The sequence below is a fragment of the Sinocyclocheilus anshuiensis genome, unplaced genomic scaffold (genome assembly GCF_001515605.1).
Source record: "Sinocyclocheilus anshuiensis isolate Anshui unplaced genomic scaffold, SAMN03320099.WGS_v1.1 scaffold351, whole genome shotgun sequence".
NCBI classification, from domain to species: Eukaryota; Metazoa; Chordata; class Actinopteri; order Cypriniformes; family Cyprinidae; genus Sinocyclocheilus; species Sinocyclocheilus anshuiensis.
In genome coordinates, this window is record NW_015552551.1 from 545,031 (window position 1) to 561,212 (window position 16,182).

The 16,182-nt window shown below is 37.9% G+C and overlaps 1 protein-coding gene across 1 annotated transcript in view; it reads right to left on the reverse strand.

The window, feature by feature from the left end:
- Positions 1 to 7,660: 7,660 nt before the first annotated feature.
- Positions 7,661 to 16,182, reverse strand: part of LOC107664397 (zinc finger ZZ-type and EF-hand domain-containing protein 1-like) — a 48,261-nt gene continuing 39,739 nt past the window's right edge. Inside the window, exons 54-56 of the mRNA XM_016454954.1 lie at positions 15,518 to 15,668; positions 11,601 to 11,672; positions 7,661 to 9,969 (exon numbers count right to left, since the gene is read on the reverse strand). Of these exons, the coding sequence (XP_016310440.1) occupies positions 9,889 to 9,969; positions 11,601 to 11,672; positions 15,518 to 15,668 (304 nt within the window). The 3' untranslated portion in view covers positions 7,661 to 9,888. The remainder of the gene's footprint in view (positions 9,970 to 11,600; positions 11,673 to 15,517; positions 15,669 to 16,182) is intronic.

The window sequence follows — 16,182 nt, forward strand, 5'->3', positions numbered from 1 at the left end:
AGACTTTGTTTGTAGGGGGAGAACCAAAAGTTTGTGTGCAATACACATCAGATGATCAGTAAACTGACTGTGGATGGTTTGAGATGGTTGGTTTTTGCTGGAACAGCATAAACAGACTAAATGGAAACCTGTGTTGTGGTCATAATACCTTCAGCTATTGACCAGGGCTTGTGAGGGTTTGTTTCCTTGACGATAAAGGAGAGGAACGAAATGGATTATGACAACAAGGCCCCCATGTTAGACACAAAAGCCCTTATTAAGAATCAAACATATGCTAAAGGAGAAATCAAATCTAAAATAGTCTCATGCGTCTCTCAGAGCAATCAGACATGTCCCTCTGTGATGTTATTAAATCTGGGTTAAAAGGCTGAGTGGGGTCTCGCTCTCGTGGGTTATTTAAACAAGCCAATTAGCAGGCAGGTCTCTGAAGAAGTGACACTTGGGAAACAGGAAGTAGGTCTCATTAGTATTGCGATGGGGCATTCCTTTAATGTCTGTGACATCTGATGTGATGTCATTTCTGCTGTGGTAGAACGCTGCGTTTGATTCTCTGAAAAATGAGCCGATCTGGGGTGCCACATGTGAAATTGGGTTTAGAGTTGGGATCTGAACACAGCTTGTTGAGTTAACGTGGCTGAATGCATCTCATTCTGTTTGTGAAGACACTACTATAACCTAAAAATGTTGCTGTTAACGCTATCCTTACATTAAAAAAAGTATTAAAAAAATTACTGCACGACACAGGACTTCTGAATGAAGAAGCTCTAGTAACCTCACTGCAATGAAGGACAAACACTGTGAAGACAACACTCCAAGGACAGAAGAAAGGTGGTAAAATAGCTATGAAGTCCTCCATATTCAGAGGCACTACTAAAAATAGTTCACAACAGCATACTGCCATACTACTCATACTTTTTTTTTTTTTTTTTCAATATGCCTATTGTGCACAGTATGCAAAAGCTCTGGATGCACAGAATTCCTGGATTACCTATGCAAATGTGTACTACACAACCACACACAAGGAGTACTTTATCCCACAAAGCAACATGCTCAATATTATGGTGTATTTCTAAATGAACAAGAAACAATATCAACACATTTTTTCCCAGACATGTTATTTGAATGCCATTTGCCGAATTCAACATGCAATGTAGTGAGGTCAAGCTGCAGCAATAGTAAGAGTCTGAAATGGTCACCATGACACTACCGTTCAAAAGTTCATTATTTCATCATTTCAAATATGGTGTCAGTACTTAGCAAGGATGCATTAAATTGCTCAGAAGTGACAAAGACATTTGTAATACTCAGTGATTTCTGAAGGATCATGTAATGGCTGCTGTAAATTCAGCTTTGATATAACAGGTATAAATTGCATTTTAAAATATATTCAAATAGAAACCAATTTTAAACTGTACTAATAATTACTGAGAGGAGGTGCTCTACCAACGAGAGAGGAGGTGCAACCCAAAATCTAAATGCCATATCAATTGAAAAAGGTGCAGTACTCAGTCTTGAAGGGGTGAAAACTTTATTGATTATAACGACATTTCGGCCGTTATCAAGGCCTTCATCAGATATCAAGAACAGCAATACCAAACCATGCTTTAAACATTCTTGTAATCAGCAACAGGTGTGTCACTCTGCCAATTAGGGGAGTGGCTTCCAAACAAGTTAGGACGAAGAAAAAAAAACTAAGTTATTAAAACATACCATAATCAATTTCTTAATTGAGACCTCTGGGAAATAATGTATCTAAAGTAAAAATCTAAAGGGTCTCCCTAGATTTACGTTTCACAACAATGTCACCTCCCTGACCTACTGAATGTACTTGTTCAATACCAACGTAGAAAAACTCACAAATAGAATGTGAAGAATCGTTAAAGTGTTGTGCTACTGGGTTGCTCAATTTCAAACGAATTGTCTGTTATGTAAATAATGATTCCTATCTGTTTTCTTCCTGAAAAGGTCTGTACTCAATAATTGTCCTACCTTGGTAACACGAACATCTAAAAAGACCTTTTCAGGAAGAAAACAGGTAGGAATAATTATTTACATGCTCATAGTTGTCACCCACCCTCTCTCAAAAAAAGTTTACCAGTGAGTCAGCTGCATAGAATTAAGCGAATTTGTTCAACAGACAATTCGTTTGAAATTAGGAAAAACGAAATGTGGAAGAAATTCAAAGAAAAGGGCTATAAGGATAGGTGGTTGGATTGTGCAGAGGATAAATTAAAAGCAGTACAAAGAGAACATCTACTCACTCCGGCTAATAAAACTCAAAATAATTTCTCTGTACAATTCGTTACAACATACACTCCTCAGGCTCCAACTCTTTGTAACATTATACAGAAATATTGGCATATTTTACAATCAGACCCAGGTCTTTCAAAAATGTTTGAACACCCCCCATTAATGTCTTTTCGAAAAGCAAGAAGTTTAAAGAACTCTTAAGGCCGATGTTCGCACTAGTCGCTCTAAGTCTCTACCATTTACAATTCCTCCAGGTAACTATAAATGTGTAAATTGTACTCAGTGCCAGTACACCGGGAGATTAAAATATTTTCCACATTCTAGAATAGGCAAAAACATATTTATAAAAAATGTCATCACTTGCAATTCCTGTAATGACATTTATGCTATACGGTGTCCATGTGGAATGCTGTATGTTGGTGAAACATCAAGAGAATTAAAAACTCGTATATGTGAACATCGTAGTGCTATAAGACGTGGGGACATGAGCAACCCAGTAGCACAACACTTTAACGATTCTTCACATTCTATTTGTGAGTTTTTCTACTTTGGTATTGAACAAGTACATTCAGTAGGTCAGGGAGGTGACATTGTTGTGAAATGTAAATCTAGGGAGACCTTTTGGATTTTTACTTTAGATACATTATTTCCCAGAGGTCTCATTCAAGAAATTGATGATGGTATGTTTTAATAACTTAGTTTTTTTTTCTTCGTCCTAACTTGTTTGGAAGCCACTCCCCTAATTGGCAGAGTGACACACCTGTTGCTGATTACAAGAATGTTTAAAGCATGGTTTGGTATTGCTGTTCTTGATATCTGATGAAGGCCTTGATAACGTCATTTTAATCAATAAAGTTTTCACCCCTTCAAGACTGAGTGCTGCACCTTTTTCCAATTGAAATTGTACTAATAAGTCACAATATTACGGTTTTCACTGTATTTTTGATCAAGTAAATGCAGCCTTGGTGAGCATAAGAGACTTTCTTTCAAAAACATTGCAAACTCTTACCAGCCCCAAACTTATGAACAATAATGTATATACAAATGCAGTAAATACTGAGTATGCAGTATTTCATTCGGAACAAAGCCATAGGCATAGACATAGAGAGAAACAGGAAAAAATTGTCTAAAACTCTCATATTGCAACAATACAGACACAAAGAGAAAGATATTCACAATGATGTCTTTTATCTTTGCCTAAGGCAAAATAAGTAGGAAAAACTGAAGTTAGCAGCATTGTATTGACGGAAGGATTTCTCCATTCATCACGAGGGATGTGTGTGTGTGTGTGTGTGTGTAGTTATTCTCAAGTGTCTCAGGAGATGAGCCACTGAGGGCAGCTGACTCCAGTGAAGCAGAACTCACCCTCAGATCATCTCAGCCCAGCCCTGCACTGCCTATAGGCATAGCAATGGAGCTTGACATCAGATGATCGAAAACAAATGCAAATATTCTCTCCCCAAACACACACAAAACAAGCCTTTTCTCTCTGCCTCTTTCTCACATACAAGAAAATCAAACCTGCAGCATTTAACATAAGTCAGAGAGCAGATCATTGCTTTTCTCTAGAGCACACTCACAGCGAAGAGATTCATTTCACACAGCTCTTCGCCTCGGTTTCATTTCGTGACTGGACATTAAAAAGACATACCACCAGGATAGTGCCTGAGACATGTGAAGAACAAGAAAGAAATAGTGTCCGTTAATGAACAAGAGGAGTATTTCAGTACAACTAGTTTCTAAGTGATCGTGAGCTGTTTAAAGATCATTTTAAACATACAGTCATGATGTACATTGGTAAACCTTTGCAAATACATGGTAATCTATAGCTAAATGTCCACACTTTCTTGGTCAAACATACAGTATAATGTTACTCTACATACACTCTATGGTCAATAGTACTTACTGATGAGCATTTCATTTCAAAACCACTGGCATTGGACAGGACACAATCATGAGATACAATTAAGCAACGCAACAGTTCACTCATTACTGTGAAAAGTTTAGGCATCCATGATTATGGTAGCAAGATATAAAAGTGATCTACAGCTTAGCACAATATCGAACTGTTGGTCCATTGCTTTGCCCCCTCTTGTTATAGCCATAAAAGCCAATTGCAGGTCCATTCTCAGCAAATTCATACACTCATAAAACTTGCCAAAGGCTTGTATCTCAAAAGAATAAAATTCTTCATGTTTGTGTAATAAGAATCTAATCCTCACATCCATTGTGCACAACTTCATCTATGAAACTATCACCATTTTCCTAAGAGTGTAACTGGTTAATGCATAAAAAGCACCCCGGTGGCAATATTGTTTTTTATTGTTTTTAATATGCAATATTGTAAATATGTTCCTTGTGCAACTGCCTGCCTGTAGTCTTTACTATACATTGAGTCGGAGTTGTTGAATTATACTGGAACTAGTACAACGCTAGTGGCAGAAAACCAATGTCATCCACAGCAGAAGAACAGTACAGCTAAAGTACTGAAGTAAAACAACATGTGGATGATTGAGAATGTTTTCAGCGGTTACATCTTCAGTTCTGTTTCTCAGCCAAGCTGACAGCATCAGAGGTGCTAGATAACTTGCTAACAAGATGCTCCATAAGGACTACAAATACCACAAGGATGTGATTCAGTGTCTCTTGTGCCCTTCAAGTGGAGTCAGAAATATTGTAATTACGAGTTCCGAGCACATGAATGGCCGAAGTTGCATTTACTAAGAGGAAACTCAGAATCCTAGATGATACACGAGTTGCCAAGTTGTGATGGAGGGGGTGTTTTGATACACGCCAGAAACACTGATGAAACACTGAACTTGTGATGCTCCTACTTCGCCATTCGTTATTGCAAAATGTCTCGGATTCAAGTCGAAAAAAGAATATAGAAGTTGTCTAAACATAACACAACGAGAAAAAAGTTTTCTACTTTTTTTTTTTTTACTTCTACTGAATTGAAAACAGTTGTTTCACTTACGTATGCAAGGTATCTAACAAACCCATTTACTTAGTGACTATCTTTACATTTGTTGTCTAAATGCCTTATAATTGAAATTCAGCACAGAAAATTAACCATAGCATGAAGCGTGGCCTCCCTTAGGGGAGAGATTTCAACCCAGAGGGAACTTACTACCCCCGGCCGCACCTGGAACGTGATTTCAACCGACCCCGAATGCTCTGCCACCCCAGACAGGCTGCGAACCCTTACCTGGCCACCCCTATGAAAATATCTTTAGTGAACAGTTCTTAAAAGAACAATTTTTTCTTAGTGTGAAGAACATTTTATTGAAAACATTTTTGTGCATTGAAAAAGTTCCAGAGATGTTAAAGGTTTTCATGGAACAGTGGATGCCAATAAAGAACATGTATTTTTTAAGATTGTAGTGCATTTAAGGTTTGCGTGTAATTCATGTTGTTGAACAAAATGCGTAAATCGCAAACACAAACCATATTTACTCAAATCAAAAATTATAATTCTAAAAATCCATAGGAAATTCCAGAGGGAACCGTTGGCTAGAAAATGCTAGTTCCCTTTCAAGTATTAGTGCTATAAAACAAACAGCTCAATTCCATAACAAGCATTCCGTACTACTGCATTCATGCAGTGGAAGCCGTTATTCCCGCATGACACTAAGCCAAAACACAAATCATCTGCTGTGAAAGAACTCGTCTTCAGCGAAGCCTGAATCCAAGCCTCCCACCCCTTCTTGAAAAACCATCGCATCTGCAGATTATCAGTTACTCCGTTTGTCACTTTCCTCCTCACTCTCTTTTCCCCTTCACCCTTTTTCCCATATCCGAGGTGTAGGTGTGAAGAGCGAGTTTCGCACCATGACATTGTCACAGGCTACTTGTACTTCTTCAAACCCACTGCCTCACGTCCCCACCGGATGACTTCATCATCATCATCATCTCCCCCCTCTGCAGTCGCAGCTGTAGGGTCTTACTGCCGGTGTCCAGCTCGTGGGAAGGCAGGGAGCCGGAGAGGAGGTGGGTGGGGGGTGTGAGGAGAGCTGACTCACAGGGAATGAGGGGGATGCTACTCAGAGCGCCTCTGAATCATCACTGTGTTCTCCAGCACAATCACCATCATCATCTTCATGACACGTCTGTCATTCAGTGTTTCTGTGAATGGAGAGAAGAGAGACGCTGGTGGTACTATGAGGTAAAGTGGTCCATATTTATTCGGGAAGATGAGTTTAACTAATTCAAAAGCCAGGGTGTGGCTGTGTCACGGGGCGACCTTGCATGCGTGTTTGTTTGAAAGCGAGAGACTATATTTAGGCGAACGGTTATAATAAAACAGCAGATGGTTTACATTGTAGGAGGGAAGAAAATGCTGACATAGGAGGGACTATTTGTAGTACTAAAGGGAGGGTCCATGTGTTTGCCAAGTCAAAACACAAACATATAGACGTGACACCTCTGCTGTCTGTACATAATTTAATCAGGACGCTAGGGATGGTGTTAATATTCAAATGGGAATGGGGAAAGGAGGGTTGAAAAACTATGTTGGCTGGATGTTTTAATTGGACTGATAATTTTATTGAAGTTAGAGTCAAGTTTCATAAAACCTGGATTATGTGTAATTTAGTATAACTTTGAGTAGCACACCACATTCGAAGCTTCAGGCTCCAAATATAAGGCAGTTGGAGATGAACGGGTTCTTTCAGCACAGGAAAAAAAAGAAAAAGTAGATCAAGTGAGAAATAACAGGAAAATGTCTATGCCAATGCAGTTATATATACCTATGCAGTTACATACCTATACCTATGCAGTTACATACAAAACGTGATGGCTTTTGTTTACCAGCTGCAAAAATTATATGGAATTTAGTATTGAAAAGATTTTGAGAGACAAAAACCTTGAGGAATATGAATAAGCTAGAAGTATGGCTAAAAAATTAAGCATAAATGGAAGTTTTATGGCAAATTTTGTGATTTCAGTTTCAAGGTTAAAGGGTTTAGAATTTCTATTTTTTATAATTAAAAACAAAGTGAAACAGGTACATAGTACAGTTTACAGCAGCAAAATAAATTGAAGTTAACTCTACATAGCACATTCTTCTTTCAGCTTAATGGAGTGTTATTACCATAAACAAAAAATAAATAAACATTTTTGTTAACTAAAATAAAACCTAGCATAACCGGGGGAAAAAAAAAAACTTTTATTATAAAAACAGTATAATAATGCCACTATTATGAAAACAAAAGTTAAACAAAATAAAAATAGATACAAATGAATTTTCACTTCGTTTTGATACACGGTATATAATAAAACTTGAAACCTTTACAGCGCACCAACAAATGCCAAAAGACTGAATTGTCATCTAAAATGAACCAAAACATGCTCAAGTTTTGACTTCTAAATGACTTTCCAGAAAAGAGAAGGAAACCTCCAGGCACATGAATTTGCAAATCTTGCTTTTTTAATTAAAAACAAATGAGCAATCAACCCAAAGCAGTTTTGTGGTTTCTTTTTTGTGTGACATAGCAAATCAATTCAAAAGGATCAAGTGTAAACTTACAACAATATAGTACATTATTCTGACATTTCTTTAATGTGGGGGGGCTGACAGAAAAATCATTTTCATATCAATTATTTATGCAATTATCCATATTCACAACTATATACATTCATGTCAAATTCAAAACAACTGAAGCCATGAACTCTGAAACAAAAAAGACATTCATAAAAATAAAATAGTTAGAAAATGCTCCAAATTAAACTATCATTTTCTTTAAAAATATAATTGAAGAGAGGACTTTTACAATGATATGAAGATTAAATTAAGATTGCTTCATTTTAAACATAGGCACATTGTTTGTTAATATCTGAGGCTTAATAGTGACAGGACGATTTCCTGGCAGACATTTTGAAACCCACCCGAACTGAGGCTGAGCAGCAGAATCAAACATAGCCAGTGCTCCATGCTAGTACACATGTAAACAAAAACAGAGGACTAAAGGATCTGTGTCTGTCACTGGAGCCCAACACTTCAACCTTCCTTTCTATTAGAACACCACCACCAACCACCCCAACATAAGACCCTCCTTCTGGACGATAAATATACATTTCTTTGCGTTAGATGCTTGTCTTTCATACAATAATGATTCTTTGGCATAAATAACCCTCTATTTCAATTCCTTTCTGACTAAAATCAAATCAAACTGAAATAAAAATCATCACAGACCTGAATACCCCTGTAAAGAACACAACAAATCCTCAATGACTACTACGATATTTCATAAAAAAGATAAACATTTGGCTACAGGGCAAAAAAAAAAAAAAAAAAACCCAATAAAACTATTATTTGGATAAACATTGGTTAGAGCTAAGAACAGCCTTTACCTGACCTGCAAAGCAGCAACAAATCTCTCAATTAGCCAATTAAACGCTTTACTCAAGATTCATCCAATAATGTCCCTGCAATGATAATAATAATATTATATATACTTTTTCAAAGCAACAAAGCTTCCATAACCGTATTCATGTCACCACAGTTAAAATACTGGCGAGTCTCAATCGCTATATATGAAGGAAACCACTTCGATGGATGAAGTTTATGATTATCAAGTTGTGCAACCTTAAGACCATCCACTACTAACCGAACTGATCAAACAGTTCAGAACGTCAGTAATATTAGAGAACACATCTATAAAACACCAACCGATATGTCGCTAACAGTAATGGACAATATGGTTGAGTCCAGTGTTGCATGCAGCACAACATAAAGTGACATTGCTGTACATAGTGCTCTACATTTCCTGGTGGTATGCAGCATTATGAGTGAGTTTAGAATCTGGGACATGACAATGTAAGACACAAGCGCTGACATTCCTCTTACTAGGACACGTTATATATCTTTGTTAACTGACCCACAATCAGTTGCAAGATCACTTTGAGCTGCACTCTTAAGGCAAACGGCGCCTTCTGGACTCACATGGCACATCAAACTCAGTTTTTTTAATTTTTTTATTTACTCACAAACATCAGCTGACATTTGTCTAGAAGCATGTGGTTTTCGAGTGTAACTGCTAGCTGCTAGTACTGAACAAACATCAGCTCATCAGGCTGCACTGCGGGTGAAGAGAGAGAAGGCCCCAAGGTTTCAGACAGGTATTGATATAGTGTGCGTTGTATGTGTAGTCTCGGGCCACTTTGAAGGATGAGACTGCGTCGGCAGCTTTGTATTTTTAGGCAACATGTCCAGAGAGAGTGTGTGAGGCTGGGAAAGGTGACCTGCTTTCACTTTGATCGATTGTCTTGCCCACGGTGGTTTTTCCGAAAAAGAAAACGAAGGAACAGTGAAAGAAACATGTGCTTATAGGTGAGAAACAAATTTGGCACAGCCCACTAAACCCTCATTGTTAAAGCAGAGGTAAAATGGACAAGGTGAAAAAGAAAAAGAAAACGCCTTCATTTCAAGAGGAAACTTTTTCAAACGAGATGAGAAACAGCGCGATGAAGAGGCGCGAGATCACTGTGCCCCCCACTTTATGAGTTAACAGCGAAGGGGTGGGTTTTTCTGGAAGACGATATGTGGCTCCTACCGCAGCCATCGAGCGCAGAAGGCCGTTCCCATGGGCCTCTGGCAAGCTTCCCTTCTCTCATCTCCATCTCTCTTTCATCCCTCTTTCAGGGGGACAGGTTGAGCAGCTTAGTGGATTTATTTGGGTAATTAATGGCCAGGCTGATGGCGGCGATGTTCTTCAGTGCCTGTGCAATAAAACAGGGGAGAGAACGATATAAAGAAATGAGAAATGAGTGAATGAGTACAGGAGGAGAAAGGGGGGGGCAATGGCAGAAAAAGTCAGAGAGAGGGAGAGTAAGAGAGAAAAACCATTACGCAAAACATTGTGGGTAATTTATCAAACCGTTTCACACACCTGTGGCCCTCAGAGCTCAGCAAAAACACACACACAAACACACAATTATCACACTTCAAATATGTCGCTGTTTGGCCCATTTAAAAACTTTTTTGCCACCAAAACGCTATTTTGTTAACAACATCAAACCACTTGTTTGGCTTTCATGAATATTACAAGCATGTTTATATTTGAGCTAAAAAGGTGCTTGGGATAAGATAAATACAGAGCATTAATCCCGTCCTACACAACACAATGTGTTCCTTTAGCCGCCCCTGTGCCGGAGATGAGGCTGTGCCACACCGAACACGATAATGGGGTTAATGACTAAATGCAATAGAGTTGCCCACAGCCCACACACAAACACACTCTCACACACATGCACTGTATATGGATAATGGGTACGCCGCATGCCTCATGCGAAAATCGACACAGGTGTTTTTAATCAATATCCTTTCGGATGTTCAGCTATTTAAGCATAATACTTGGTTAGAGCACAAATATTTATTTCACTAATGCTGTTATCCATCTATGTGAACAAAGGTCAAATGCTCTTACTCAAAACTCGAGAAAAAAAAGTTGAGAGAAGTATTTTCTCAAATTTCATTTATTAATCTGTACTACAATGAATGTTATTGCAACAGAAACGATATCAAACAACAAATGGGATTGCTACTGTATAGTAATAATAAAATACACTCTCTAATTTTGCATCAAGTATCCAGACTGTACAATGACTGTCTGTCATCAAGGTTTGCTAATAAAACAAGAGTTACACACTATTAGACATTACAGGATCATTATTACTCATCAGCATATGGTGGGACACTAGATGCAGCCGTCCATTTGACAAACATTCACGTTTCCACTGTGCTGTGGTTTCCTGTCCTTCCAGCTTTATGGCACGAGTTAATGCACTAGGCTCTGCCACATCTTATTTTATAGCAGTGAACCAAGACCACTGAAAACCCTTTGTGGCTGCTGGTATATATGTGTACTCATTTAAATATGGCTGCATCAGTTTAGTGTCTTCATACTGTATGCCATCTTCAACTACACAACACTTACTAACTATACATTGTATTTCAAAGTCTATTGTCCTTTTTCCTTTATGTCAAATTATTCATCTGTATATACTGATTACAAATAGGACTACACAGGACTACAAATGATATTATATGCTAATTAATCAAATTCCATAAAATAAATACAAATCTGGTACTTATGCTACTAGTTAAAAAAAAAAAAAAAAAAAAAAAAATTGTACTAAATTAACAAGTTAAATGGACAAGCCATTTTTATTTACAAGGTTTATTTACATAAACCTCACAGAATACTACCTTTTTACTTCTCTAATTTTAATGTTACAAATGTGGTGTTCATGGCATACCTTCTCGGACATGCTCATGGCTGTTAACTGGTAAAATAAAATTAAAAATTAAAAAATGTATATGAACACTACAGGAACTGTGGCAGTCTTACCTGAGCAGTGCGCACTACTAGCTGTTCATTGGTAGTGAGAGCAAGAAGATACTCCTGCAGAACGTCCTGCTCCTGATGGACAAATGAAAAGACATAAAACAGCTTTAATATTGAACCACAACATGCATTTGACACATTTAGCCCCTTTAAAGTTCATCGATATATATAGAGCAAGCTCCAAAAAATGCTGAATTTATTCTACAGCACCTGCCAGGAAAGCAATTTTAAGAGAGGTCGGTTCAATTCAAGGCCAGTAAGACTAGAGTCATTCTCCATATACTGGCTCCCACTCCTGTAACTCAGCAGAAGCTGTTAATCTGGAGTTTGGAGTAGCACCATGCTGCTGATGACATAACTCTGAATCAAACCAGACACCATCTAAATCAGCCCTGCCTCTGCCATCTCATTTCCTGAGGTAGGATTATTTGCACTGTTCCAGGTATTTCACATTGATCAAAGTCTAGAGTCTATAAATAAGTATTTCTGTGTTATGCAGAGGCTGTTATACGATCTCTGGGGAACCTTTGAGGGAATATGGTGGAACCCATAAACATGTTATGTGAAGTAGGCATAATACAATACATAAGTGCATTGTTTAAAAAGAAGTACTGTGTTGTGTTAAACCCTGAAAAATCAGTGAACATGTTCATATCAAGGTAAACTTCTATAGTGACAATATGTACAGTATAAACAGCACACAACTAGGTTGACAAGGTTAATGCATACTCATGCACAGATTGGCAAGAATTAGCCATACACTGTTGAAATGTGTTCATGAACTCCAGATGGCACACTAGGCTAGAAAAGCGAATGCTAATGACGAATGGGAAACGGAACAGGTAGAGCACAAAAGATGACGTTAAACATTTAAAAGGAAGTTTGCGCTCAGATATCATTGTTCACTGAAATTTTTATTTTGTTGTCCTTCCTAATTTTGTTTATATAGTTAGTTTGTATATTTTGACTGGTTGAAATGGTTTCCACAAAATTATTAAGCAGCATAGCTGTTTTCAGCATTGACAACAGATTCAACATATTAGAATGATTTCTGAAGGATCACGTGACAATATCTTGTTCAGTCTCCTTAATCTTGTCAAATAACCTCCTTGCTGACAGCTCAGTTTGAATGACTTTAGTGGGAGGAGTTATGATACTTTGGGTTAACAGAAGCTGGTCAGATCACACACCTCTTCTACACCAAACCGAATGGCATCTAGACATCTCAACATACTTCTTGACAGAACGTTCTGTAGACTGTGGAGAGGTTGCAGCTTTAGTCATGTCAGAACACATTCAAAACCACTTCCTCTGTGAAGGAGGGGCTTTTATCATCCCGCATAAATGAGTATACTACACTAGAGGAGAGGAAGACAGAACGAGTCTGAACTTCTTATCTGTTTTTTCTTCTTTCCGTCTCATTTCCGGTGCAAAAACTGAGCAATGACATGCTGAAACTCTCATGCAAATGTGAGCCGACAAGCTCCCATTAGTCAAGCGTTCTGATCCCATTTTCTAGTGTTGCCTTATTGAAAATAAACAATGGATCAGTCATGACCATCTGGCTGCTGAGAGGTTTGCAATCTTTATGGTCAGTTCTGAGAAGTGCAGTGGCTGTGGGAGATTAAGGCTCTTCATAATGAGGCCAAACAGTGTTGAGCATCTACTGGTGTAACCACTCAACACTCACTTCATCCATTTGCCTGTCAGTCCTTGAGACTAATGCTCACTTAAACATTTCCCATTCAAACACACACATAAACCACTTCATATTTGTGTCCTGTTAAAGGATTACAGCTCAAGGATAAAAGAGTATTGTCATAAAACCTTTCCTCCCATTCACAGGCTCAAAGAAAGAGCCATTCACTCAGGCATGAGAGTAGAGTAGAGGCTTTACATGACATAGATGTTTATAAATATACACATCAGGATATGTCATTATGTGTTTGTTTCTCTGAACTCTGTGTTACTATACCATGTTCTTTAAGAATATTTTGGCCTACTTTGAATACAAAGAGGTGTGTTAGTGTCCCCTAGTGGCCGGTTTTTCTCTACCAAACAATTATAAAGTGTTTGGAAACTAAAGCCACTCTTACATATGCATGAATATCTTTGCATTATATAACAAAATATCAAATGAAGTGGACTTAAGTGTTAAGAAATATAGCAAAAAACACTTTCTAAATGAAACCTTTCCCCCGCCCAAAAAAGTTTGTGCCACTTTGTGGCTGTCAGACGTTTTACATCTGTGGTTACTCTGCTATGATGCTTGTGTGAACTTTAGAGCAACTGACTACACACATCCACTTTACATTGGAACCAGTTGTTTAAAAGTCATTGCAAAAACAGCTCAACAAATCAAATGACTGAAGTGTTGTTTACCGATATATTTCTTAAGTGAAAAGTGTCCAAATACCCTATGGGGCACCTGTACATTCACAAGACAATAGAAAGACTAATATAGAAGACTCTGTCTATGTTCTTTCAAACACTGTTTAAGAGGACACTGCACCAAATCACCATGAATCATAAAGTGATGGATTTTGGACAATTTTAGATTTTTGCACAGGCCCATGCATATGGATTATCTAGGGGATCCAGTTAAACTTAGTTTAAGCTGAGGATCCTCCATTGGTAAACAGGACCAGCATTATGAACAGTCAATCATAAAGATTTATCATTCTAAAGTCTTGTGGACTTGCATGCTACACCATGTAAACAGGGTCCTTAGGGATAATGTCAGATTAAAGGTAGGCGTTTCAATTATTTTAGAATGTGGGTGTAGAATACAAACACGGAAACTCTCAACACACTCAACAGACAGTTGTGCAGGTGGATATAAGATACTCAGTAAATCATATGGGTATGAGTGGAAGACTCACTTTAATGGCACTCCCCTGACAGAAACTCACGCATACAGACCCTGACGTGATTCAGACTGAAGTCTGACATTAATGCTCTCCAGTCCAGTTTTTCACATATCATCACATTGCTATTTCCTATTACATGACAGCACTAAATAATTATTGTACGTCACCTGGATGCCTCCCAGAATTCTGGGCTCAATATAAATGTTCCCACTTAGAGATGCTGAAGGATGATTCAGAGAACAAAACGATTTTATTATGAATGCAGGGCTGCCACAAGATGCTACTGTACAGACAGAGCCGATGCCAGAATAAATAACTTTAAGGGGACACATTTGTCAATTTACCCTAAGTATATGCATCTAAAATGATTGGTAGTGTTTTATCATCGCTGTCTGAAGGACGGAGCAATTCACGTCTGTTACCCAGGCATATGCATAACCCTTAACGCATACCAAAATAAATGATCAAATAAAGATTAAGAATCAAAAATGCTGAGAAATTATGCATCTTAAATGAAATTCTTTCTATTTTAATATATTTTCAAACGTAATGTATTCCTGTGGTGCAAAGCTGAATTTTCAGCAGCCATTACTCCAGTCTTCAGTGTCACATGATCCTTCAGAAATCATTCTAATATGCTGATTTGTTGAACAAGAAACATTTCTTATCAATGTTGAAAATGGTTGTGCTGCTTAATATCTTTGTGGAAACTGTGATACTTTTTTCAGGTTTCTTTAGTCAATAGAAAGTTCAAAAGAACAGTATTTATTTAAAATAGAAATTTGTGTAACATTATAAAAGTCTTTACTGTCACTTTTGATCAAATGAATGTGTCCTTGCTGAATAAAGCATTAAATAAAAGCACCCCAGATTTCTGAGCAGTAGTGTAACATGTAAATAATAAAAAACACGTAATTAATTATTCTTAAATAAAATATCTAAATTATTTACTCTACCTAATGATCTCCTGTGCTGTTATTCTTTATGCCTTTTCTTATGAATGTTCTTAAAAGAGATGCTTAAGAAAGGAGGAAGACGATGGTCACTCACCATAGCCTTGACTTCAGCGATGAAAAAGAGCTCAGTGAGAGCGCGATGGAGAGGAAGGAGGACCGTGATGCTGGTGGGGTCCTGAATCAAACCACTTTCCATAGTAGTGAAGAGCTGCCACAGCGGCCGCAGAAGTGTGAGGTCACAAGCCCTGTGTTTATACACACAACAATCAAAACGTGAGGTCATTACACTAAATGATCATTACTCATATGTGACCCTGGACCACAAAACCAGTCTTAAAGGGGTCATATGATGCGATTTAAATTTTTCCTTTCTCTTTGGAGTGTTACAAATGCAATAAATGCCTCGTTTGTAATGGGTTTTATTGGTTTTGTCTGTTGTGCTGGGAGACGGCATCACAGTATGGTAAGGGGCGTAAGATTTCCGTCAGACGCTTGAGTAATTTGGCCAATCACAACGCACTGGATAGCTGGCCAATCAGAGCACACCTCGTTTTTTCAGACCGATGAGCTTTGTAAAAATTGAAGCGTTTCAGAAAGGCGGGGCATATATAAAGTGGGGCAGTTCCAAATTTGCAAGGACAGTCTGGCTCTTCTTACTCACAGCAGGGAAGTAAGTTTTTTTTATATTTAAAGAATTTGCCATTGATGATTCAAACGCGAGTTTTGAGCAGTGTAGAGTAGCGCTTGTTGTTTGTCATT